Raw genomic sequence first — 26,210 nt, 5'->3', positions numbered from 1 at the left:
CAAGAAGCCCAATTTGCCGTGGCAACCTACGTTTTTACCTGTGTGTTGTAGCCTGGAGGCAGGGATTATGCTAAGGAATCCGATTTCTGTCAACCCATGAAGGAGTCTCTCTCCCATGCACCAACTCCCATTGGTGGATGTGGCGAGGATATGCAGGTGGGTGCTCAGTCTGTTTGAGCTGCAGTATAAACACGCCCTCCTTGGTTATCAAAGTCTGGGGTGCGACTTCATAGAATCCCTACAGTCTGGAAACAGGCCATTTAGACCATCGAGTCCACACTGACCCTCTGAACAGCATCCAACCCAGACCCACCCACCTACCCAATTCCTGTAACCCTGCATTTCCCACGGCTAACCCATCTAATCTACACAGCCCTCGATACAATGGGTAATATACCATTGCCAATCCACCCTAACCTGCACAGTCCCTGAACACTATGGGCAACTTAGCCTGGCCAATCCACCTAACCTACACATCTTTGGACTGGGGAAGAGAATCGGAGGAAACATCCCCTCTCTGGGAAAAGACTGCAAAGTGGGAATGCTGAATGATCAAGAGACAGCGGGAATACAGAGCTTTACTCATCCAGAGGTTTACAATAAGCAGTGCACCAGAAGATTTCTTGCCTGCTCTTTGCAGCAAAATTGCAAGTTTCTTTTTGTTCTCATGTACAATTTCACCACAGTTATGCTCTGGCAAATTTTATTGTGGTATAATTCATTTTAAATGTTAATTTTATAATGAGATATTCCTTCTAGTATTCATCTGGTAGAGTGCTAACAGAATGAATTCAGGTTTCAGTTAAAACTGTGAAAGGAGCAAAAGCCAAATTGGAGGGTCACTGCCTGTTTAAAGTTACCAACTGGCTCACACCCAGCCTTCGGTTTTATTTCAGGACCAAACAGCTTTCAACCTCAGGGCGTGAAAACACCCAATCGCAGAGTCAAAGATTCACCCTGAAGTTTGCTCAGAAGACAGGGGTGGCACGGTGGCTCAGTGGGTAGCACTGTTACCTCACAGCACCAGAGATCTGGGTTCAATTCCACCCTCAGTGTGCAGCTTGCACCTTGTCCCAGTGTCTGCGTGGGTGTCCTCCGGGTGCTCCAGTTTCCTCCCACAGTCCAAAGATGTGTAGGTTAGGGTGGATTGGCCATGCTAAATTGTCCCATATTGCCCAGGGGTGTGCAGGTTAGGATGGATAGGCCGTGCTTAATTGCCCCATAGTGTCCAGGGATGTGCAGGTTAGGGTGGATTGGCCGTGCTTAATTGCCCCATAGTGCCCAGGGATGTGCAGGTTAGGGTGAATTGGCCATGCTAAATTGTCCCAAAGTGCCCAGGGATGTGTAGGTTAGGGTGGATTGGCCATGCTTAATTGCCTCATAGTGCCCAGGGATGTGTAGGTTAGGGTGGATTGGCCATGCTAAATTGTCCCAAAGTGCCCAGGGATGTGTAGGTTAGGGTGGATTGGCCATGCTTAATTGCCTCATAGTGCCCAGGGATGTGTAGGTTAGGGTGAATTGGCCATGCTTAATTGTCCCATAGTGCCCAGGGATGTGTAGGTTAGGGTGGACTGGCCATGCTAAATTGCCGCACAGTGTCCAGGGGTGTGTAGGTTAGGGTGGATTGGCCATGCTTAATTGCCCCATAGTGTCCAGGGGTGTGTAGGTTAGGGTGGACTGGCCATGCTAAATTGCCGCACAGTGTCCAGGGATGTGTAGGTTAGGGTGGACTGGCCATGCTAAATTGTCCCATCGTGCCCAGGGATGTGTAGGTTAGGGTGGACTGGCCATGCTAAATTGCCCCATAGTGCCCAGGGATGTGCAGGTTAGGGTGGACTGGTTATGCTAAATTGCTCCTCACTTCCCTGTCAGTGAAATGTCAGGAGATGGGGAGCTTTCACTGATGTTCTAACCACCATTCACAATGAGAGGGAGGGGTTTCTCTGTAGGTCCTTGGCTGCTTGCTTGTCCTCCATTGTAGTGGCGTCACATCAGTCAAACAATGACAGCTAGTGTCCAGGGATGTGCAGGTTAGGTGGATTGGCCATGGGAAGTGCTGGTTTGCAGAGATGATCTGGGTGGGATGCTTGTTGGGGGGCTAGCATGGACTCAATGGGCTGAGCGGTCCGCTCCTACCATGTCGGGATTCTATGGCAGATACTCAGGCAGAATGGAGAGTGGATTCAGTCTGGGGTTCAATCGATAAACTTGCTACAGATTCAGCTTGCTCTGTTTGTTGATGTGTCCTTTCAAAGGTAGAATGAACGTATTGACTGAGGGTACAGCTTACTGAAAAACAACTGCAAGAATCAAAGATGAAAGACTGCTATTGATGCAGTCAAATCTCACTTCAAGTTAGCCAATTAGCAGTAAGAGTCTTTCTGATACATGATTTGCCAACTTGTTTAATCAATAAACATTCTCAAAGCAGCTTTGCAGTGATATTCAAGGCCATTACTTTTGGTCAGTTAGACTATGCTGTGCGATGAGGTCATTACCGTGGACCGAATCTTCATCGAACTACTTGAAAGATCCAGACCTCATCTAGAATTCAAATTAAACACTGACAGCATTGAGCTGATGGCTAAGCTCCGGGTTCGAGTTTCTGAGAGGACGTGGTGTAATAGACGTTGGAAGGCATTGTCATTGAGAAAGAATAGTTAGTGGAGTGGGTAAAGAAGCCTGTCTTTATACTAAATCTCAGAGCGAGCTATCATCGTTTGACTGATGTGACCCCACTACAATGGAGGACAAGCAAGCAGCCAAGGACCTACAAACAAACCCCTCCCTCTCATCGTGTTGCCTGAATGGTGGTCAGAACATCGGTGAAAGCTCCTCATCTCCTTACAATAGAGCACAAGACATTTCACCGATAGGGAAGTGAGGGCTTTAGTTTAACTCTTCGGCAGAGTCATACCACCTCTGACAGTGTCGCATTCCCTCAGTGCTGCATTGGGGCATTAGTATGGGACATGAACCTACCAGAGCATGACTCCAGTTCTCTCCCAGTGACAGGCAAGGCCTGCGGTGAGAACCCACAACTCGCTTCAAATAGTAAGTGGAGTACAATGCAAGATGGCTACGTTAATGCCCAGCGTCAGGACCAACCTCACTTTTCTTCGACCAGGACAGTAAATGGGCACCATCTGTCACAGGGTGGGGTGGATTGTCGCAGAGTGGTCATGTTGCGGAATATCTTAGTTCCACCTCTCACAGTTAATTCTGTTCTTGACAGTGTTGGCAGCAGTGACCTCCAAACTGTCCACGTAGAGGCAAAGTTCCCTCTGTATACCATTGAGCTATATGGCACTACCAACCCGGGCTAACTGGGATACATTCAGAACAAACTGAGCAACTCAAAACCAGAGATCCATGCAGCTTCGTAGATCATTAGGGGCAGAAATGTACTCAATCATGATTAACAAACCTACATTTCCATCAACATGAAACCAAAGGACCAATCCCAAGTTAAATAAGTACTGTAGGACAGACTGGCATAATTAGCAAAGATAGGGTTGTAATCTTGTCAAGCTGCAGTCCATATCTATTTGCACATCACATCGCAGAAACAGCACTTTACACAGAGAGGTTACCAGTGGATCAGATCATAGCGCTGAGGTCCCAACACATCCAGAGGGTGGGAATATAAAGGGGACTATTAAAGGACAGATGGAGGAGACTCCACAAACCCTCAAAAGGTGAGGGAGCCCAGAAAACCAGTTCAAAAAGATAAGGCTGAAGCATTTGCAACAATCTTCAAGCTGAAGAGGTGAGTGGATGATCCACCTTTAACTGTAAGAAGACAGGGAGTTCCCAACAATGTTCTGACCACTGTTCAGGCAACATCATGGGATGAAAGATCCATCACAGGTACTAATCTACAGTCAATGAGATCCATGCCACCTGTAATCAGTAAATACTCGAGGCATTGGATACTGCAAATGCTCCAGGGCCTGACAACATTCCAGCAATAGTACTGAAGACTTGTGTACAAGAACTCGCTGCAACCCCTAGCCAAGCTGGTCCATCACAGCCACTCAACTCCTGATGTAATTACAGCCTTGGTTCAAGCATGGACAAAAGATTCAAATTTCAGAGGAGAGGGGAGAGTGACAACCCTTGACATCATTTGACCAAGTGCAGCATCAAGGAGCCCAGGCAAGACGAAAATCAATGGGTATTGGGGGCAAACTCTTCACTGGTTGGAGTCATACCTGACACAAACCTGAAGGTGGTCGTGGTTGTTGGAGGTCAGTCATTTCAGTTCCAGGACATCTCTGCAGGAGTTCCTCAGATGCTTCATCAATGACCTTCTCTCCATTGTAAGGTCCAAAGTGGGGATGTTCACCGATGATTGCGCAATGTTCAACACCATTCGCAACTCCTCAGATACTGAAGCAGACCTCAGCTGTGTGTAGCAAGGTTTGGCAGAGTGGCAAGTAACATTCATGCCACATGTATACCAAGCTATGTTCACCTCAAACAGGAGAGAATCTAACCATTTCCCCTTGACCTTCAATGGCATCACCATTACAGAGTCTCCCAATGTCAACATCTTGGGGGTTACCACTGATTCACCTGGACTCACCATATAAATACAGTGACTACAAGAGCAGGTCAGAGGCTAGGAATCCTACAGCAAGGAACTCACCTCCTGGATTCAGGAGCTCACCTAAAACCCAGTGACAGCACCCATACCTTCTACCATCTGGAGGAATAAAGTCATGGGAGCACCACCTCATGTACATTCCCTTCAAGCCACTCACCAACCTGACCTGGAAATGTATTGCAGTTCCTTCACTGTCGCTGGGCCCAAATCCTGAAATTCACTCCAGAACGGAACTGTGGGTCAACGTGAACTGCACGTGAACTGCAGCGGTTCGAGAAGGGCAGCTCACCGCCACCTTCTCAAGGGGCAACTAGGGACGGGCAACACACAAGATGTGGGCATAACCTGTTGTTCCCACATCCTGTGAATAAATAAACAACTAAACAATTGTTGTGAAAGATATGATGATTGAGTCAGGAGCAGTACCTCTATTTCTCCAAGCCCACAGGCAGTGCTCTCCAAAGCTTGTATCTGTTTTCTTTAGTGAGCCAACTTTCTGTGAAGCATTACAAACACACAAACAAGGAGTAAGAGCGGCCCATCGAGTGTTATTTTTAAATTGCTGCTAGAACATAAGGCGCAAAGCCTTGTTTAACGATTACAATAATAGACTCACCTCTTCAGAGAGGTCTCTGAGTCTGGTCAAATCCATTGTAATTAAAATATGACCAGTGGGTGTTCACTGTGGGTTGGAGTTGGGTTTCGAAAGACTTGCCATTTGCTGTTCTGGGGTTTGAGGGAAAGGAAGAGGTTAAAATCCCATCCCCCCTCTCCCCTCGTAACATTGTTCATTGGAAAGGGATAGAGAGAGAGGAGTGATGGCAGTGAGTTATCGAGTCATACAGCACAGAAACAGACCCTTTGGTTCAACTGCGCTTGACCTGTATCCCTCCAAACTTTTCCTATTCATGTACTTACCCAAATGTCTTTTAGACGCTGTAACTGTACCTGCATCCACCATTTCCTCTGGAAGTTTATTTCACACACGAACCACCCTCTGTGTAAAAACCTTGCCCTTTGTGTCCCTTTTAAATCTTTCTCCTCTCATCCTAAAAATATGCCCCCTGGTTTTGAATTCCCCCACCCTAAGGAAAAGGGCCAAATCGTTCAACTTAACCGTTCCCCTCATGATTTCATAAACCTCCATAAGGTTACCCATCAACCTCCTATGTTCCAGTGAAAGATTTTCCAGTTATAGAGTCATAGAGATGTACAGCATGGAAACAGACCCTTCGGTCCAACCCGTCCATGCCGACCAGATATCCCAACCCAATCTAGTCCCACCTGACAGCACCCGGCCCATATCTCTCCAAACTCTTCCTATTCACATACCCATGCAGGTGCTTTTTAAATGTTGCAAATTTACCAGCCTCCACCACTTCCTCTGGCAGCTCATTCCATACACGTACCACCCTCTGTGTGAAAACTTTGCCCCTTAGGTCTCTTTCATATCTCTCCCCTCTCACCCTAAACCTATGCTCTCTAGTTCTGGACTCCCTGACCCCAGGGAAAAGACTTTGTCTATTTATTCTATCCATGCCCCTCATAATTTTGTAAACCTCTATAAGGTCACCCCTCAGCCTCCAATGCTCCAGGGAAAACAGCCCCAGCCTGTTCAGCCTCTCCCTATAACTCAAATCCTCCAACGCTGCCAACATCCTTTTAAATCTTTTCTGAACCCTTTCAAGTTTCACAACATCTTTCCAATAGCAAGGAGACCACAAATGCACGCAATATTCCAACAGTGGCCTAACCAATGACCTGTACAGCCACAACATGATCTCCCAACTCCTGTACTCAATACTCTGACCAATAAAAGAAAGCATATCAAATGCCTCCTTCACTATCCTATCTACCTGCGACTCCACTTTCAAGGAGCTATGGACCTGTACTCCAAGGTCTCTTTGTTCAGCAACACTCCCTAGGACCTTACCATTAAGTGTATAAGTCCTGCTAAGATTTGCTTTCCCAAAATGCAGCGCCCTGCATTTATCTGAATCAAACTCCATCTGTCACTTCTCAGCCCATTGGCCCATCTGGTCCAGATCCTGTTGTAATCAGAGCTAACTTTCTTCCCTGTCCACTACACCTCCAATTTTGGTGTCATCTGCAAACTTACTAACTGTATCTCTTATGCTCGCATCCCAAATCATTTATGTAAATGACAAAAAGTAGAGGGCCCAGCACCGATCCTTGTGGCACTCCACTGGTCACAGGCCTCCAGTCTGAAAAACAACCCTCTTCCACCACCCTCTGTCTTCTACCTTTGAGCCAGTTCTGTATCCAAATGGCTAGTTCTCCCTGTATTCTATGAGATCTAACCTTGCTAATCAGTCTCCCATGGGGAACCTTGTCTAATGCCTTACTGAAGTCCATATAGATCACATCTACTGCTCTGCCCTCATCAATCCTCTTTGTTACTTCTTCAAAAAACTCAATTAAGTTTGTGAGACATGATCTCCCATGCACAAAACCATGTTGACTATCCTTAATCAATCCTTGCCTTTCCAAATACATGTACATCCTGTCCCTCAGGATTCCCTCCAACAACTTGCCCACCACTGAGGTCAGGCTCACCGGTCTGTAGTTCCCTGGCTTGTCTTTACTGCCCTTCTTAAACAGTGGCACCACATTAGCCAACCTCCAGTCTTCCGGCACCTCACCTGTGACTATCGATGATACAAATATCTCAGCAAGAAGCCCAGCAATCACTTCTCTAGCTTCCCACAGAGTTCTCGGGTACACCTGATCAGGTCCTGGGGATTTATCCTCCTCTGTAATCTGGAAATTTTGCAAGATGTCACCATCTATTTCCGTACAGTCTATACCTTCCATATCCTTTTCCACAGTAAATACTGAGGTAAATACTCATTTAGTATCTCCCCCATCTCCTGCGGCTCCACACAAAGGCCGCCTTGCTGATCTTTGAAGGGCCCTATTCTCTCCCTAGTTATCCTTTTGACCTTAATGTATTTGTAAAAACCCTTTGGATTCTCCTGAATTCTATTTGCCAAAGCTGCTTCATGTCCCCTTTTTGCCCTCCTGATTTCTTTCCAATGTATTTTTATATCTCAAATCCTCCATTGCCGACAACATCCTGGTAAGTCTTTTCTGAACCCTCTCCAGTATAATAATATCCTTCCTGAAACAGGGCGACCAGAACTGGACACAATACTCAAGAAGAGGATTCAAGAACATCCTGTATGACGTGAACATGACATCCCACTCTACACTCAAAGGTCTGAGCAATGAAGGCTAAATGCCTTCTTAACCACTCTTTGTACCCGCAAAGCAAATTTCAAAGAATTGTGTACCTGAACGCCTACGTCTCTCTGTTCTCCAGTACGACCATCAATTGTATAAGTCCTGCCTTTGTTTGTTTTACCTCAAATTTATTCAAATTAAACTCCATCTGCTACTCAGCCCATTGACCCAATTGATTAAGATCTCTTTGTAACTTTAGCTAGCCTTCTTCACTGTCCACTGTCCACTGTCCACCTTAACCGTGCCTCCTAAATTCTCATCCAAATTGTTTATATAAATGACAAATGAAAGTGGACACAGTGTGCTGTCCAGTGGGGGGAACAGTACTGTGAAAACAAGTTGAGGGAGTTGTGAGGTGTTATAATTGTCTGACACTAAGACGCTGTGAGGCACTGGTTAAATCTTCAGTGTGGGCACTCCTGAGGTAATGCAAGTGTATTGTACTAACACTGGCTTTACTGGACGAGTCGCCAGGTAACAATTAACAACCTGAAGCCCAACTGGGTACCAAACTGGCACTAGCTGCTCGGAATGGGAAGTAAAGCCTGGGTAAAACATAAAAACAGAAAGTTCCAGAAATACACGGCTGACAGCATCAACAGAATTAAGGTTTCAGGTCAATGAATAGCTTGTCCTCAGAAAACCAACCTGAAACATTAATTTTTCTTTTTTGTCTCTCTCTCTCTCTCTCTACAGATGCTACCGACCTGCTGAATGTTTGTAGCTTTTACGGCTTTTAATTATTAAAGGAAATGAAAGTTGGGGTCGCTGTGCAAATGCGAGAATGTCTTGGAGGAGTGACAGGCAAAAGGTCTGACTCTTGGCGGAATTGGCACAGGTTAAGCCAACATTTCAGCAAAGTAAGGGATACCAGAGCAATGACAAACACACGGTCTGGAATGTCAAGAGATTCGCAGAGAGCCAGGGAAAGTTTAGAAACAGCGAGACCAGCCTCAAGTGAAAGAAAAGGCTAAGGTAAAGAACATTGCTCAGTGAAAGGATACACGATGGACAGCAACACCGCTCAAAGCTGACTTCATGTTATATGTACAGGGGTTTGGGCATAGGAGTAGGGATGTCTTGCTGCAGTCATACTGGGCCTTGGTGAGGTCACACCTTGAGCATTGTGTGCAGTTTTGGTCTCCTGGTCTCCTAGTCTGAGGAAGGACAGTCTTGCTATTGAGGAATTCCAGCGAAGGTTCACCAGACTGATTCCTGGGATGGCAGGATTGACAGATGAGGAAAGACTGGATCGATTGAGCTTATACTCACTGGAATTTAGCAGAATGGGATGGGCGGGGGGAGGTGGATCTCATTGAAACGTATAAAATCCTGATGGAATTGGACAGGCTGGATATGGGAAAGATTTTCCCGAAGACCGGAACGAGGGGTCACAGCCTAAGATTGAGGGATAAGCCATGAGATGAGGAAGAATATCTTGAAGCAAGAGAGTTGTGAACCTGTGGAATTCTCTCCCAAAGGAAGCTGCTGGGGCCAGTTCGATAGATACTTTCAAGAGGGAGCTGAATGTGGCCTTTGTGGCTAAAGGGGTCAAGGGGTACAGAGAGAAAGCGGGAATGGTGATACTGAGATTGTATGATTTGCCGTGATCATATAGAATGCGGTGAGGGTTCCAAGGGCTGATTCGCCTACACTTGCACCTATGTTTCTGTGGAGGTGACAGCCCATTGAGAGTAGCCACCTTGAAATTGGGGGGAATGTGCTTCTCTAGAACTCCACATTGTGAAGAGAGAAAACACCCAAATTCTCAGCAAATATCCCTTACAGGCAGAATGTACGCTAAATGTGATGTTTTATACGTTAGCCCGAAGATGGAAACTCAGAGTTAGACAGCAATCTCTCAGCTTGTTATGGTACTCAAAGGGTTTCCATGTTATCACAGCTAGTTAAAATCTCTGGACAGTGTCATTTTACATTTGATGGTATCAAATGTTGAAAACTAGCTTTGTTAGGTTGAGAATATGACCAGATAACCTGAAGCCAAACAGCCTTTGGAGTGGTTGGACTAAGGACAGTCTTGAAGTCATAGAAAACAGGTCGTAAGAATAAATAGATCAAAAGAAAATGGATTTTTTAAGAACGCAAGAACAAAGCCAAGTTAAATTGAAGGCAAGGAAATAACAGGGATAGGGGTTATGTATGTTTGGGGCCTTTAAAAATGTGCAATCTACATGGGAACATTTCCATTTGTTTTATATAATTTTTATGATACTAATAAAATGGCCCTGTTAATTACAACATTTTGTGTAAACCCCTAATTCATTCTGGAGTGGTCAGCCATCAAAGTGTGCGAGAGATGCTTGCTTGTATATTAGATTCTATCGTTCAATTTAAAACAGATCAGATATTTGACGAAGGGACCGTGGCCGACTTTTAAAATATCTGTGGCCCGGGTTAAACGAGGTAAAAACTAAAATAAAAAATACCTTCTGGTCACATCAAATAGAAAACATGTTTTAGCCGTGGGTTTTACTGAAGCCAATACAACTGTCTATACTGAAACAGACTTCATGATCAAAGACAATTCACAAGCCAATGGAAACACATTACCAATAGAAACCTAAAACATAGCCTGCAGTTAAATTCTTTAAAAAGCATCAAAATACTTAGCTGGGGCACCCGAGTAGCATTGCACATTACAGAATCAATACAGAATGCAAACGCTGAGGACATTACAGCAGTGACTGACAGAGTGATTTGATTCGTTAACTAAGAACACAATAGGTAATACTGCAAATCAAGTTCGCACACACTCTTGAAGCAATTGATAGAATTGGAAGAAGATGGATTTACCAACCTCAGCTTGCTTTCGCCAAATATCAATGTTCTTGCGTTGAGCTTTTGAGAAATGGTCCCAAGCCTTTTGCTTCGAGGCAGCCTTGAACACTGCAACAATCTGCTCAACTTTGGTGAACAAGGAAGTCAAACAAAACAACCAGTTTATGTTTTGATCAGGAATGATGAAAGAACAAAGCAGAGACAGACAGGGGCACCACTGTGCTGATTTGGCCGCTCTTAAAGGCACTCTGTCACTGCCACAGCAGGACCATGCCAACCTCAGTGACAGAATACCACAGATTACCAATGAAGCGGTGCCTTTAAATGGTGCCAGTGAGTGTCTCGGTTGTACTTACAGTACGCCAACTGAAGATGGGCTAACCTGATGCCTCAATGTCTCCATCACATTGCCATTCCAATACTATTTACCCCTTATACAGACTGATGGATGAAATAAAGATCTCCAGATAGGGGCTGAAATTAAAGTTCGAGGCCAGTGGCTCAGTTCAGTTTGCATATGTATTCCTCATGAAAGGGGAGATGGGAGAGATATAGAGACAGAACTCACAACCATCTTGTGCTGAAAGTAATGAGAGGGGCAGGGGCTCAATGATTTTTGTTTACTGAATGTACTGCAAGCCACATATAATGCGAGAAATTCCTCCCTCTCCTCCCAGCCCTCACTCACCAACTGATGGTAAAGCTGTGGCCAGATAGAGTTTTCCACACACATTGACATTCAAATATTCCAAAGAGAATGGAATGGTCCCTGCTGTCCCCCAGGGCCAGAGTTACGAGGCGTGCACTGCCTGGTCCTCCCCACAATAAAGGCTAGTCACTGTTTGTCACTGGGCATCAATGGTGGAGCCGGGAGGGTGGACTGAGGCCACAAATTCGATCAGTCAAGATATTATTGATGGGGAGGGTCGGATCAACAGGCTAAATCGCTCATTTCTGCTGCGTATGTCAGTTTAACTCAGAAGGGACATTGCCCTCACACTCCCAGTACCCTAACACTCGAGGCTGGGTTGAAAGACAAATGCAGAGCATTGCAAAGAGGATGATGGGGTAGAGCACGGCCCAGCGAGAGCTGGAGGAGCACTTGCCAACGTGGCCCCTCTTACGCCTAAAGAACACGGGGGTGCAACACGGACAGGCCATCCCCAAATCATGGACTCGATTATTGAGCTAATTCACCACGACCGGTCCATTTGGGCAGCCCAACTGTTTCACCCTTCCCTCCCCCACCACAAGCCCTTCCAGCCCGGAAGCCGGTGATATGCCGTAACCCTTCGGCACATGTGCTAGACCCAACCCTCACTGGCACAACTCAACAGATTGGCCAATACATTCTTTCAGAAAGATATCTGCAACAAAACAAAACCATAGATAAAACGAGACATGTAACACGCCGAAAATAAATCCGTTTTCCTTTTAAATTGTTCATTAAATGAATTGTCAACCTTTTCTTTTTCTCTATCTGCATAGCACAGGGGTAGAATTAGAATTAGCTTTATTGTCACGCGTACTCAAGTACAGGGATACAGGAGTACAGTGAAACATGTACAAAGTCAGTATTCTCTGGTACCATCCTTGGTATAAAGGTACCTGGTTGCAAAGTAGGCCTTCAGTATTTATACTCCAGTCAAACCACCTCCCAGATTCCTTTTCATCTCACCCCTCCAGCAAAATCTTCTATTCCCTTTCTTCCTCCTATGTTTATTTATCTATCTGTCTGTCAAACAGATCTCAGGTACTCGGCTTAGACATTTCACATCGTGCTGAGACCTCCCCACTCTCTAGGTGTAAAAGTTCGTCCTCGATCCTCCAATTGCCTGTAAGTGATTCTCTCTTTTATATTCATGGCCCCCTGGCTTGAAGCTCAGCTCTTATCTTGCAAGGCATCTGCAACTGGCGAGGTTTATTCATCAAGGTAATTTCCCTCGCCGCGTGAGGGAGATCAGCAACTAGTGAGCACCGGCTCTATTTTTTCTTGTTTATCCCACGTGTTTTTCGTCAGGTTCCTAATGAGTCAAATTTAATTTGTTGCAACAGAAACAGGAAGGGGTTCGACCTGGGGAAGTAATTAGAATTCCCTTCGGATACATCTAGGGGCTTTTGCACAGCAAAAAGATGATTGAAGGAATCGAAGTAGGAAATGGGAAAATAATCCTCATGCTCAGTTTCCAATTCCTTTCAAGAGCTTTGCAAACAATTCAGCTGAGGTTATGTTCGCAGGTTGTGTGTCACATTAATCCTTTCCAGTTAGAGTGCAGTTGTAATCCTGAATGCGCCAATTAAATAAATAGGGCCGACAATAACGCAAGTCAAAGTGCTCTTTAAGTCTACGTGCTTCATAGCTGTGCTGATCTTTCCCAGGATTATGTCACCAGATATTTATGGAAGCAATGATTTTACTTTTCCTCGTTTGTTAACATTGCCTAATATGGAGGCATGGAGAAAGATGTTCAGAATTTGGAAGATCAGTGTACATTGGGAATCATGCCTGAATTTCCAATAAAAGTCCCTAACGTTGGGCATACCCGCCTTTGGTAATTATGCAGGCTTTACTCATTAACCTGTCGTCTACCTATCCTGTAGCCCATCCCACACAAAATGCTCTTACACATGACGCTGCTGAGCTTAACTGGGTCAAATATGAAGGTGGAGGTCAGTGAGCTGTTTGCTGTACCTGCATGAATTATATACTCAGGTTCCTACAAAAGGCCGCCTGACTCAAAAGACGAAGTGAAAGATCTCCTACCTGAATATCTAGTCCTGTCAAGATGGGCCCATGTTCTAGAACTTTCAGCACGAGTACTTACCCCTGGTACTTTCACAGAGCTGACAGAAGGCCAAAAAGCAAATCTCACTTACATCCAGTCAGGATCCGCGCTAAAGCGTTTTTGAATCGCTCCTTGGCGTCTTCCATCTCTTGCTCGTGGGCCGCCTTTTCGCTCATCAGCCTCCGGCTGTGACTGTTGGCGGACTGAATCATGGAGTAGAAATTGTTGGCCGAGCGACGGGTCACCTCTCCCCGTTCAAACCAGGCCAGCAGCACCGAGATGGCTTCCGAGAACTTGCTCTCGTCTGCAAGGGAAGAGGTGCACATACGTGAGGCCGAGTACCTGGCTCGATTCAGCTCTTCGCAGGTCAAAGATCATAGAATCCCCACAGTGTGGAAGGCAGGCCATTCAGCCCATTGAGTCCACACCGACCTTCCGAGGGGCATCCCACCCAGACCCACCCTATCCCTATTTCCCATGGCTAATCCAGCTCGCCTGTACACCCCTGAACACCACGGGTGATTTAGAATGGCCAATCCACCTAACCTGTACAGCTTTGGATTGTGGGAGGAAACTGGAGCACCCGAAGGAAACCCATGCAAACACGGGAGGGGAAGAACATGCAAACTCCGCACAGACAGTCACCCAGAGCTCGAATCGAACCCGGGTCCCTGGAGCTGTAAGGCAGCAATGCTATTGTGCTGCTACTGGTCTAGACATTGCTATGGAGAATACATCAGTTCAGTGATGACTGTTCACTGCCAAGCTTTGTTTAAATCTAAACCAGGTAGGTTAACTCCAATTGGTCAAGGCAATTGCCTTTGAGAATGAAACTGATTTATTTATAAAGACATAACACATCCTCTCCATCTGCACTGCTAACCACCGAGACACCACGCCGCCCTCTACTTATGAGCACAGAAGATGGCTAGCCAGTTCAGGAAATTCAGAGAGAGGACTCCAATAGCCCATTGGGGTGGTGCCAAATGAGGCAATTATGAACATCAATAGGTAATTGGATGGGTACATTTGGGAAATAAACCTGCAGGATTGCTCTGCAGGCAGTCAGAGTTGATGGGCTGAAGGAACTTGTCTGTGCTAAGATGACCTTATCATTTGTTTTAAAAATAAGTAAGAAATATAACGTCCCATTGTTTAAATAATGTGAACTGTGTGAAATCAAGTTTGCCTTCAACACCAGTTATTTCTCCAGTCAACCACCATTGGCTACTGCCCTTGTTCCCATATGTCAACTGGACCAATCGCAAACCTCATACTCTTCACATAAGCATGTGATTGGAACACCACTGCCATTTGTCAAACACAACCAGATGGTGTTAAAAAGAAATTTTTGAAGTTTTCTGTCTTGCACCCCTCAGGGTACACGCCAAATGCCAAGGTAAATTCGATACTGTACACAAAAATTGTCACAGTTGATAGGCAATTGGACTATTGTTAGTCAAACCATTATTATGGAGAATGCACCAGCTTGATGATGACTGACAGTCAACTGCCAAGTTTTGTGTAAATTTAAAGCAGGTAGGTCAGTTCCGATTGGTCACAGCGATTGAACCTGCTTTGTTAAGTTTATAAAGATATGACCCGTTCTTTCCATTTGCAACTCAGTCTGCTGCTAAGGACAAGATGAAAGGTTTCAACAAAATATAAGTCTTTTTAGCAATGCTCAGACTCTGTACTGTCAGACAACTATTTATACTGGAGAGATCGTGGAACGAGGAAATGCCACTGAGCTGGTAAAACCACTTTCCTGTGGAGAATGACCCACATTTATTCCCTTTTATAACACTGCAAAAAGGGTTTTCATATTCCTAAAAGGAGCAGGATTCCACATTGCAGGCTCAGCTATCTTGGAGATGTGATTTATCCTGAGTAGTTATTTCCCTTGGCACTGTGTTCCCAAGGTCCCCTTGGTTCAAAAGCCCAGCGTGTTCCAGAGAATATTCAATTATCTCTCACTGTGTTTATCTTCATAACTGCTAATTTGGTTTCTGAACAGACTTTCACCCAGATGTTCACTGAGACAGCAATAATTGCATATTGCAGGGAGTGTAGTCCATATTCCCACAGTGTGTGGGAAAACAGGGAGCGAATCTCAAGACTGCTTTATGCATTATCTGTTTCAACACCCCATGTTCCAGCAGATCAGCACTCTCAGTTTATCTGTGAAATGTCCTTACCGCTGGAAAATCTCTTAGATATCAACTCTGAGATTTTAGAATCATTTAAAAAGTTGACGGAGGAGACTAAGGTGTATTTCTTGTGCTATTTTATGAATGATGAGGAGAGATATTGAGCTAGGCAGAGCTCCACTAATCAATGTCTTGCTCCCAGCAGGAGCATGTTTCCATTTATTATGTTTGTTTCTAGTTGCCTGGAAATTTCACATCATTTAGCATCGTTTCAGCAAGTGGGTGGATTTTCGGAACTGACTGAACTTCCACCCCTTTCTGTTACAGGACCGTGGGAGAGGATTACTTTCATCATTCATGGTCAAGTCCATTAATGATGTGCCTGTTGGATATGTGATAGAAGTACCTTACTTTTCAGACAGTTCACCTTTAAGGACACTATGTGCTATATGTATATGACGTTGTGACTCTGCCTGAGAGTTGGTTTGCTCTGCGTTTGAAAGCCTGCTGTAATGTCGGCGTTGTAACTTAGGATGTGTTTTACGTCAACTAAACCTCGGAGTTAATCAACCCCTGATGAGTGATCGGTCATTAGATCATTGTCATCGATACGAAGGAAGGCAGAATCATCATCACGCGAGAATTCACACCAGTCCCTCCTCATGGGATGACCAGGAGCAGCCAGGCCTGTATAAAGCAGCCACAATTACCATCCAAATGCTTCTAAGTGTGGGAACCACTTGGCAAATCGATCAGTGACTTGCACTGCGGTAATATGTTACAGAGGGTGACTGAAAGTTGAAACACGACTGGTTAAGCTACACATCCATATGCACGCTACCCTGTCCACCATCATCCTAAAGAAGCAGCAGGAAGCTCCTCTGAAATCCCATTGACTGATGTTCTTACTATCCAAATCAGCTCACAGTTTCCAATAGGGTTGACACAAGGACAAATAGACAACTAAATCTTCACCCACCCACCCTCTTCCCCCAAGCCCCCAGTTGCTTCACAGGCATTTCTCAGTCAGGTTCTAGCAAAGAAAAATAACTTTCCACTCTGAGGCCTGTTTTAATTAAATTGATACTGAAGTTGGTACTTTGACAAATCTTAAATAAGTGTCTACTTGAATCCTCATCAAATGCTCCCTGTTGATATTATCTCCTGGATTGCACTCAATATCAAACACAGCCATTTCCTCAAAACAGCTCTCCTGGAGAGAAATCACACTGTGTTCCCTTGATGAACGCTGAAGTAAAGTCCATCTTGTACAATTCTCTGATTTTTCAATCCTGATCAGTATTAGGTTGCTTGCACAATTACATTCGATTCTGCACTAAGCTCTTGAAAGAAGAAAAATTAAGATAACATTTGCCATCTTTCGACCTCGGGGCACAGTTTCTGTGTTAATGTGGTTTCTGAAATTGGACTTATTCCTTTACCATTTCCTGAGAGCTATTGGTTCATGACCTGTCCACATCTTCGGGCCAATGTTGTCAGGATTCAGTGATGAATTTGAATGTATTTCCAACACCATGACAGTTTCGTCAGCAGGGCCTTTGATTTCCGAGCTGCTGACCATTTACAGCACTCCCTACCATTCCATCACCGCAATATCAGTTGTCTCTCCCCAGCTTTCATCTCAACTGTTGCTCAAGCACTCATCCATATCTCTGGAACCTCTAACTTCGTCCTCACTGACGTGTCTCTTTTTTCCAAACATTTACTTTCCAGAGATGTCCTCCAGGGCTCCTTCCCTTATCATTCTCACTAATGTGATGGGGTCGTGTAGCAACAATACCTTCTGCTGACCTATGGGATATTCGAACTCATGCAGAAACTAAATTCAAGCATATGTCGGTATCCTTAATGACAATCAAGCCTCCATTAAACTTAAAGCCTCTATGCACAAGGAAAACATTCATTTCATTGATACTACAGTGTTACAACTGGCACAAAATAAATCAGCATTACTTAACGACAATAGGCTTTTTTTTTAAGACACGCACTCGAAACACGCCTTCCACAGACGGGTGAAGTCTTGGCTAATGTACTCCCCACACATTTGATTTGATTTGATTTATTCTCACATGCATTTATTACAAATACACCGAGAAGTGTTGTTTAGTGTCGTCACTCTCCAGCGCCATCTTAAAACACACAAAGGTGACCAAAACGCAGAATATAACGGCAGAAAAATAAAACAATAAAGTTCATCTTATGTGATTTGGAGGAGGTGGTGTTGGACTGGGGTGGACAAAGTTAAAAATCACACAATAACCTTTGGGACAGCTCCCATTCTGAGCTCAGCCATGGGCCTAGATTCAGGCTCCTCCATCCTCAATGCCTTGAGTCCCTGCTGCTAAGCCAATGACACTGCTGCAGGGACAAAGAGTTGCCATTTGCCGCCACAATCCTGCCTCCACCAACATTGCTGCCACCATAGGCTTGGCACTGGGCCAGCCTCGCTGGTGCAGCCAGTGCCGCTGGGACCAAACTCGTCACCTCCGCTGTCAGGCTCTCAGGCCTAGCCATGAACCTGGAGCCTCGGCTCAGCCTGCGAGCCCAGGCCATGGTGGGAGGTGGGGATGGTGGTTGTGGGTGGTGCCAGGAAATGGTGGATCCTCGTAGCCCTACACACGGATGAATAAAAAAACACCATTTTGACTGGGACAACACATCTATCCTGGGACAGGCTGAGCAAAGACATGCCAGAGAATTCCTAGAGGCCTGGCACTCCAACCACAACGCCATAAACAAACACATAGATCTAGATGCCATCTATCAACCCTCAGAAAACAAACAGGAAATGACATCACCACAAACCCCAGGAACTCCATCCAGGAGAAAGATATAAATAGAAAGCAGGAGACAACAGCTTCGCTTCACTTGGAGGTCACCACTGATGATGTTACCTAACCTGGTAATGAAACATCTGGATATCAAGCCTACAGCTCAGCGAGCAAACCTACACCCTACTAGACACTTTACACACTCACAACTGTGTGGCTAAAATCAGCTCCAACTCAAGTTTGCTGACGACACCACCGTTGTAGCGCAGATCTCAAACAATGACTCAGAACAAAGGAAAGCGATAAGAGTGCTTAGCGTGGTGTAAAGACAACCACCTCTCCATCGACATCAGCAAAAAGGAAGAGCTGGTCATTGAAATTAGGATCTGGACTGGAGGGCACGATCCTTGTCTGCATCATTGATGCTGAGGAGCATCATGTTCCTGGGAGTGACAATCACCAACAATCCATCCTGGTCCCGGGTTGACGCAACGTTCAAGAAAGCGCTTCAACATCTCTACTTCCGGGGGAGGCTAAGGAAATTTGGCAAGTCTGCAAGAACTCTTGCCAATCTTTATAGACGCACCATAGAAAGCATCCTATCTGGACGCATCACAGCTTGGCAATGACAACCGCTCTCCCCAAGACCGCAAGAAACTAGGGAGAGCTGTGAACGCAGCCCAGTCCATTCCACAAACCAGCCTTCCATCCAGTGAAGCCATCTACACTTCCCTCTGCCTCAAGAAAGCAGCCAAGATCATCAAAGACCCCTCCCACCCAATTTGCACGTTCCTTCACCCTCTTCCGTCATGCAGAAGATTTAAGAGTTTGGATACATGTACGAATAGATTCAAGAACAGCCTCTTCCCCACTGTTATTAGACTTCTGAATTGTCCTCTGAAACTTTAAACATAACATTGATCTCATGCTTAGTCCACCTTCACCGCTCCTATAACATTGTATTCCTCGCCCTGTTCTCTGACTCTAATGCACCTTATGGTTTGATCTGTCTGTACTGCACACATAACAAAACGTTTCACTGCACTGAGGTACAATAATAAATCAAACCAAATCAACGCATGTTGAAAAGATGGATTCACCAAATTCTGACCAAAAATACCGAACACCCAACCAAAATGAAACGATCACGCTTCCAGAGCTCTCCAAACCGGGCAGTAGATTATCTCTAAAGAAAGTTCGGTTGTGCTAGAATGTTCCAATCTGTAGGCGCGTGCCTATTCTAGGATTGATAGGTTAGGCTCTGATCATTTGGAAATTGTACACAGCTCGACGTTTCATCAGTAAGGTCATAACCATAGTCAAGAGGTGACACCCAATTCTCCCTTGATCTGATTGGTGCAATCCATCGGTCAACTAGGAAGGAAGGAAGTTATTAAACTGGAAAGGGTGCAAAAAATGACTTCCAAGGATGTTACAGAGACTGGAGGATTTGAGTTATAAGGAGAGGCCAGATTACCTGGGACTTTTTTTTCCCAGGAGCGTAGGAAGCTGTTGGGGTTGGGGGAGTTGGGTGGACAGAGACCTTACATAAGGGGCACGGATACTGTAAATCGCCAGATGTCTTCCCCAGGATAGAGGAGTCCAAAACTAGGGGGCATAAGTTTAAAGGCAGGACGGGAAAGATTTAAAAAGGACCTGAGGGGCAACTTTTTCACACAGAGGGTATATAGAGCTGCCAGAGGAAGTGATAAAGGTAGGTACGGTTACAACATTTAAAAGATATTTGGACAGGTACATGAATAGGGAAGGTTTAGAGGGAAATGGGCCAAACACAGGCAAATGGAATAGTCCAATTCAGGAAATCTGGTCAGCATGGACAAGTTGGGCTGAAGGGCCTGTTTCTATACTGTATGACTTGATGACTCCTTTGCAAGCGGCGCAGTGGACTGTCGGGTAATCCCTTTGTGAACAAACAAAAAATATGGAGCGAATCTCGCTCTCCTTTATTTAACATGTGGAAGAAGCAGATAACTGTGAGCACACCGTTGTGTCCAGGAAAATGTGCTCAGAGTCACGCCTTGCCAAGTGAGCAGTGCCAAACAATGAAGTAAAGGAAGCAACTGAGCTGAAAAACAAATCTCCAGGCTGCAGATGCTAAATGATTACAGTTCCTCCTCAAATCCAATTGTAACTCACTCCCTACCTGCTGCAAAGCAAGATTGAGCCCTCACACACACCGGGATCATTTCAGCAACAGGACCTGCAAAGCACTCATGTCCAAAGTGGTGTATTGAGCTAAATTTCACCACCTCACTCACCCTTTCCCATGCCATCTCCAACCTATCTCTTCCTGTTCCTTTCTGTCAGTGTCCACTGTATCGCATTGCATTCGGGTTCTGTTGTGACCAATTGAATTTTCTCAAGTTTGGTCATTTATTTAGCCGCACCAGAATTGGGAAGATTTACCTCCTAAGAAACCGCAAACCTAAATGGCAAACTTGCACCGGTACCAGAGATTGGGAACGCAGTTATGAAAGGCGCAAGGCTTTGTATTTCTCCATTAAAGAACAAAAAAAAAACCCCGCGCTCGTCAGATTCTAACTGGTGTGAGGGAAGGTCTGTTATCGTCGCCGCACACTGAACCGCAGTGCACCTTGGGAAAAGCAGCGGCTGCCATGTGCAGAGCAAGGTGATGATGCCCGCCTCTTCTGAGCTTATATCATGATGGGCTGGGGGGGGTTGCGGGGGGAGTGGTGCAATGCTGTCCAGGAAGACAGAGAGTGGGAGCTTCCACACCTGCCTGAGAAAGACAGTGTCTGGTGAGGTGAGGGGGAGGGAGGGAGGGAGGGAGGGGGGTCTCTCAGTGTAACAGCTGACATGAAAGCTGGTAGCTACGACAATGAAGTGTTGGGATGTCAGTCAAGATTCTGTGCTCAGGTGCTTGAAGCCATAACCTCCTGATCCTGGAGACGAGAGAACAGAGCCACTGAAGCTACAGCCTCACAGGATGTCGGAGAATGCATGGTGTCCAAGTCAATTCAGCAGGCAGCCCGCACAGAGAGATCCCATAGGCACAGCAGCATGAGGTGAATCATCAGAGTTAGACCTACTGACCCCCGCTTTCCTTCAAGTGACGTCAGGTGATACCAGAGAGTCAAATGCCTGAGTGAAACCAGAGGTGGTCCATCCAATAATGCAGCACTCCTGTGATACAGCAATTAGAAGATGTCGTTTGAGAATAGGACCTCAGATCATTACAAGGCCAAGGGCTCTACCAAACTGAGGGCTGCTTGAATCACAAAATAATGGAAAGTTGCACTTTCCAAAACCCAACTCGAAAGGATGGCGGTGCTGTCCCGGTGGGCCTCCAGCCTACTTTGGCTCCTATGTCTTGCATCCTTTGGCCCCAGCAGCCTGCCTTTTCCACCTCACCACCAATGTGTTAGTTGACCTTGTCACCTAACGAGGGTTGTTACTGACATGACGATGTTTGCGATGAGGTCAGTCTGACATTAAAGTCGGAGTTAACCTGTGCTAGACAGCTGGACCGGAGACAGCAACATCACGTGCAACAGAGTGTATGGAACAGAGTTTGCTGGAACTCCTGATAGCCAGATAATAGTCACTCCAAGGTAAGGCAGAGACTGAAATGCAGCAGACTACAAGGGAAGATAGTAGAGACCTGGGCAGCAGTCCCACAGTAGTGCAGGACAGAAGCCCCAAAACCCAAAATCCAGGGCAGCTTAATCCAGAAAGACTGATCAACCAAACGATCAACTCAGGGTCATATCAATGAAGACAGATCAAACCAAATCTGGTGGACGTGATGACAGAAAGGATGTGATTGGTTATGTCCAGTTGAGGGCATGTGTATATCAACGCCATTCAAATAACAAAACATGAAGAAATACTGTCTTTGCTGCATCCATAATCCATGGATACAATGACCACTTGGCTCCACTCCATAAGTTGTAAGAAATAGGAGTGGGAACAGGCTATTTGGCCCTTCAAACCTCTGCTCAACAAGACTGTGATCTATGTTCTACGTCAAAGCCTCTTGATGCATAGAACCTGAGCATCACTGAAAAAGACACATGGTGTCAAAACTTTTTGTCATGCCCTCATCAGGATTATTCGCAAGAGTTACCAACGGAGAGGGAATGTGTCATTCATCGCCACCATTAATGGATGCATTCTCCATAGCAACGCCTCTATGAGTCAGAGTCCACCTCCCAACCAATCAGCACTCTCCTCTCCAATGTCACCAGGAAAAATATTTTCTCGGCTTCCAGCCCAGTTAATCTCTTCAGAATATTATAGGTTTCTGTCAGATCACGTCTCATTTTCTAAATACCAGAGAATATCCTGCTGGTCTACTCAATCCTTCCTCAAAGCACAATTCCCTCATCCCAGGAACCAATCTAGGGCACTACCACTACAACAAGTGCGCCCTTCCTTAGATAAGGACCCAAAGTGCACACATGACTCCACATGTGTGGCTTTCCCAATGCCTGCTGCAACTGTAGTTAGACATGACTGTAGCACGACTTCTTTATTCCACTTTGTAACAAAACTTAACATCCCATTTTTTTTCCCAGCTAGTTGCTATACCTACATGTTATCCTTTTCTCTAAAGGTCATAATATCATAGAATCATAAAATCCCTACAGTGTGGAACAGGTCCTTTGGCCCAACAAGTCCACAACGAGCCTCCAAAGAGTAACCTTCCCAGACCCATTCCCCTATTACTCTACATTTACCCCTGACTAATGTACCTAACCCACACATCCCTGAACCCTACAGGCAATTTAGCATGACCAGTTCACCTAACCTGCACAACTTCAGATTGTGGCATTACAGTCATAAGAGGCACACATACAGACAGCTCATTACCACCTTTGCAAGAATGTCTAGGGATGGCAATAAATGCTGTGCCAACCTGGGCTGCCCACATCTCATGAGTGAAAAAAATTATACACACTAGTCATTCACCTAGCGAACATCGTTTGGAACAGAGTATGAGTTGGCACTAAGTTGACATGAAAGGCGTGATGGAGGGAGTTAGTTGATGGGAGGCCAGCATTAATATGAGTTGGCATGGGTAGTATTCTGGACTTAAGGGCATTGGATGCAAAGGACTGTGAGGAGTGAGGGCAAGTGAACCTGAAGTCTCCAAACACAACTGGAATAAAGTCACAGAGAATGGATTTGGGCCTTCAATCCAACCTGCCTTGCAGTGGCCACTGCAGTCTGTGGTTAACCAGGTCAACAGACAGGCAATGGTGAATGCTTAAGGAATAAATTAATATATTGCAGCAATTATACATTCCTTTTGGATGAAGGAACACAGAAAATATAGTGGTCCAATCATTGCTAACAAAATAAATTAAGGATGCTATTAGATCCAATGAGGAATCATCCAGAAAAAACATAGCAACTTGAGAACTGGGAGCAGTTTAGAAGTCACAAAACTACCAAGATCAAGAAGTTGATTAATAAGACAAAAATAGTAAACTTGCAAGGTACATGAAAGGAAAAAAAAGATTGGTGAAATTAAATTCAGGACTTTTTACAGTCTGAAACAGGAGAATTGATAATGGAAAACAAGGAAATTACAGAGCAAATAAACAACCATTTTATTTCTGTCTTCATAGCAAAAGGCATTAATAATTTCAAGAAGTGCTAAGAGTCTATGGAGGAGGAGTAAGTGAAAGAAATTAGTATTGGAAATAAATAGTCAGAAAGGCACATAGCACAGAAGAGCTCCTTCGGCCCATTGAGTCTGCACTGACCTATCTACACTAATCCCGCTTTCCAGCTTTAAACCTACAGCCTTGAAGGTTAGGCCCCATCTGACTAATTTGTCTAGTTTCTTGGAACCCAAACCCTCTTCCTCAGCATCCGACCAATCTTTCTGTCATCCACAAACTTACTTGTCATCCAACCCCCCCCCCACCTTCTCATCTACATCACAAACAGCCTTCTACCATCATCCTCTGCCCCTGTCACTAAGCCAAGTTGGGATCCAATTTACCAAGTTAGCCAGGATCCCACGCGCTTTTACCTTCTCAATCACTCTCCCATTTAGGATATCACCAAAGATTTGGGTGAAATCCATATAAACCATATCAATTGCAGTATCCTCATCTACAGACTTGTTCAGCTCCTCCAAAAAATTGCTGGAGAAACAAATGGGACTGAAAACTGGTGAATGCCTCAGATCTGATAATCTATATCCCAGGGTATTGAAGGAGATGGCCAGGGATAAGTGGACGCGTTGGTTGTAATTTTCCAAAATTCTACAGATTTTGGAACAGACCCCACAGATTGGAAGGTGGAAAATGCAACCCCATGATGCGAAGGAAGATGGAGGACAACCAGGACTTTAGGCCAGTTACCTTAAAGTCACTAAGTGGGTAAAATGCTGGGGGTCTATTATAAAGGATGTGATTATAGGGCATGGTCAAAGGATGGGGGTGCGGGTGATGCAGGCTGGGAGGGCAATGGAGGCCATGGTTGGGAAACTGAAAAAGGTGGCACCAGTAGGGATGGAGGTCTCAGTCTGGGTGTGGTGAGCTAGGGTTAGAGGTCTGGACAACGTTGAAGGCCTTGCCAGAGTGGGAGTCTGAGGCCACAGGGAAGGATTTGGAATTGAGTTTAGAGTGGTGCTGGAAAAGCACAGCAGGTCAGGCAGCATCCAAGGATTCCTAATGAAGGGCTTTTGCCCAAAACATTGATTTCCCTGCTTCTCGGATACTGCCTGACCTGCTGTGCTTTTCCAGCACCACTCTAATCTTGACTCTAACCTCCAGCATCTGCAGTACCCACTTTTTTGCCTAGGATTTGGAATTGAGTTCATTGAGGAGAGGAGTTGAGAGGTCATGTTGCAGCTGTACAGGACATTGGTCAGACCAATTTTGGAATATTGTGTGCAATTCTGGGCTCCCTGCTATAGGAAGGATGTTGTGAAACTTGAAAGGGTTCAGAAAAGATTTACAAGGATGTTGCCAGGGTTGGAGGATGTGAGTATAGGGAGAGGGTCAATAGGGTGGGGCCATTTTCCCTAGAGCATTGGAGGCTGAGCGGTGACCTTATACAGGCTTATAAAATCATGAGGGGCATGGATAGGATAAATAGACAAGGTCTTTTTCCCAAGGTAGGGGAATCCAAAACTAGAGGGCATAGGTTTAAGGTTAGAGGGAAAAGATATAAAAGGGACTTAAGGGGCAACTTTTTGACACAGAGGGCAGTGCGTGTGTGGAATGAGCTGCCAGAGGAAGTGATGGAGGCTGGCACAATTAATAACATTTAAAAGGCATCTGGAAGGGTATATGAATAGGAAGGTTTTAGAGGGATATGGGCTAAGTGCTGGCAAATGGGACTAGATTGGGCTGAGGTATCTGATCGGCATGGACAAGTTGAACTGAAGGGTCTGTTTCCGTGCTGTACGTCTCGATGACTTTACAGATTTGTGAAGAGCTGTGGGGGGAGTGGAGACAGGTGTCCAGTCAAAGGAGAGCACGTTAGGATCGGCCTGACAGGAACTCTGGGAGGAAGCAGCTCATTGGAAATGCGGTTACCTCCTGAGCAACACAACCCTCGGCTCAGCATCACAGGCAGGTTGCCTGGGAAACCCTGGCTGGCCCCAAGTTCCATTTCAGATCACAATAAAGGGGCAAGGACTGTGACCACATCACGATGCCCAAAGCTCCCACCAGTCTCCCTCCTGCTATTTCCTGATGGGCTGATTGGCCTTTTCTGCACTGTGGGACTCCATGAACCCCCTCCCAGTGGAAACTGCTCGTTAGCTAACTGTACAGAAAGCTATAACACGTTCAGGATGGGGAAG

The 26,210-nt window shown here is 45.4% G+C and overlaps 1 protein-coding gene across 2 annotated transcripts in view; it reads right to left on the bottom strand.

Annotated features, from left to right (window-relative positions):
* The window catches only part of enox1 (ecto-NOX disulfide-thiol exchanger 1), a 535,519-nt gene that overhangs the window by 441,056 nt on the left and 68,253 nt on the right, over positions 1-26,210 (bottom strand). For both annotated transcript variants that reach the window (XM_072584648.1, XM_072584649.1), the window contains exons 6-7: positions 13,550-13,762; positions 10,692-10,798 (exon numbers count right to left, since the gene is read on the bottom strand). In XM_072584648.1, coding sequence (XP_072440749.1) covers positions 10,692-10,798; positions 13,550-13,762 — 320 coding nt within the window. The remainder of the gene's footprint in view (positions 1-10,691; positions 10,799-13,549; positions 13,763-26,210) is intronic.

This window comes from Chiloscyllium punctatum, chromosome 15, assembly GCF_047496795.1.
Source record: "Chiloscyllium punctatum isolate Juve2018m chromosome 15, sChiPun1.3, whole genome shotgun sequence".
Classification (NCBI taxonomy): Eukaryota; Metazoa; Chordata; class Chondrichthyes; order Orectolobiformes; family Hemiscylliidae; genus Chiloscyllium; species Chiloscyllium punctatum.
Note: the sequence above shows the minus strand (reverse complement) of the source record. Positions and strands in the feature narration are given on the sequence as shown.